The following is a 1,304-nucleotide window of genomic DNA, read 5'->3' on the forward strand; positions in this document are numbered from 1 at the left end:
TACTTGACACCTGCACAGTTATATTACTGTCTTTTATACCTATTTTATTTCGTACGGTAGGTGTTGACTTGTATTAGGATTCCTACAATTGTGGGATTTCTACCATATTTGGTTTCCTAGTTTAGGATGTGATTATTCTTTCCTTTAGTTTGATAGGATTGTATATGATTCTATAGGGTTGTATATATACCTTTGATTGAGATGAAATACATTATCATTGAAAAGCATTCTTTCTTCTTGGCACCAGAGCCGGGTTAGAAAAGGAAAACATCGAACCCTAATTATTTTTTTTCTGCCATGTCCCTGATCAATTGCAGCGAGCAACTTAGAGTTTTTGCTGCCCGTTTGCTGATTATTTGCAGCGAGCAACTGAGAAGTTGTTGCTGCCCCGTTCTGTCAGTCCGTCCGTATTGTTCCAAAGTCCCATCAACGCTGCAGGTTTTCTGCCCAGTTTTTTTTATTAGTCAATACAGAGTTCCAAAGTCCCATCAACGCTGCAGGCCAGAGAGATGGCTGAAGAAAAGGGGGCCGGTTCTCAGATTGTTCCAGCGGCTGCTCCAATTATGGTGTAGTAAGAGAATTCAAGCTTTAATATTGGTATGGTTTTGGATGAAAAGAACTATGATTTATGGGCTCTTCTCATTCAAATCCATATTGCTGGAAGGAAGAAGATGGGATATCTTCGTGGGTCTATCAAAGCACCTAACGAAGATGATCCTAAATATGATGATTTGTTCTTTGAAGATCAAAAAATTAAGAGTTGGCTTTTGTCTTCAATGAAGCCTGAGATTATGAAACGGTACATTCAGTTGTCTACATCGAAGGAAATTTGGGACTCTCTTAAGGCAGCCTACTTTGATGAGAATGATGAGGCCAGAATTTATTCGTTGAATCAGAAGGCATCACGACTTCGTTAGAATGGCCAACCTTTGGCTACCTATTTCGGGGGGCTAACTGAGATTTTCAGAGAATTGGATCCCTTTAATAAAGTATCCATGGAGTGTGAAAACGACATCAAAGTGTTTCAAAAATCCATTGAGAGACGAGTCTATGTGTTTCTTGGTGGTCTCGATGATGGGTTTGATCAGGTGCGTGGAGAAGTGTTGCGGAAGGATCCCCCACTTGGCCTTCAGGCTTCTTATGCATATGTTCGTCGAGAAGTCGATCGAAAGGAAGCAATGAAAATGAAGGTTGACAAAAGTGAATATGTTGCCATGGCAGCAAAGGCCCATGGATCATCTTTTGGGTCGAACCGAGAAGGGTCACAAAACTGGCCAGGACAAACTCAGCATAGCCAGATAAGC

At 41.1% G+C, this 1,304-nt stretch overlaps 1 protein-coding gene across 1 annotated transcript; it reads left to right on the forward strand.

The window, feature by feature from the left end:
- Positions 1-599: 599 nt before the first annotated feature.
- On the forward strand, positions 600-917 carry LOC139196014 (uncharacterized). The gene has a single exon (XM_070821677.1). The coding sequence runs from the start codon at positions 600-602 to the stop codon at positions 915-917; it is 318 nt and encodes a 105-aa protein (XP_070677778.1).
- Positions 918-1,304: the final 387 nt, after the last annotated feature.

This window comes from Malus domestica, chromosome 05 (assembly GCF_042453785.1).
Source record: "Malus domestica chromosome 05, GDT2T_hap1".
Lineage (NCBI taxonomy): Eukaryota > Viridiplantae > Streptophyta > Magnoliopsida > Rosales > Rosaceae > Malus > Malus domestica.

Bases quoted from the DNA above. Each gene is read 5' to 3' on its own strand.
- LOC139196014 (XM_070821677.1), top strand. From the start codon at position 600: ATGGTTTTGGATGAAAAGAACTATGATTTATGGGCTCTTCTCATTCAA.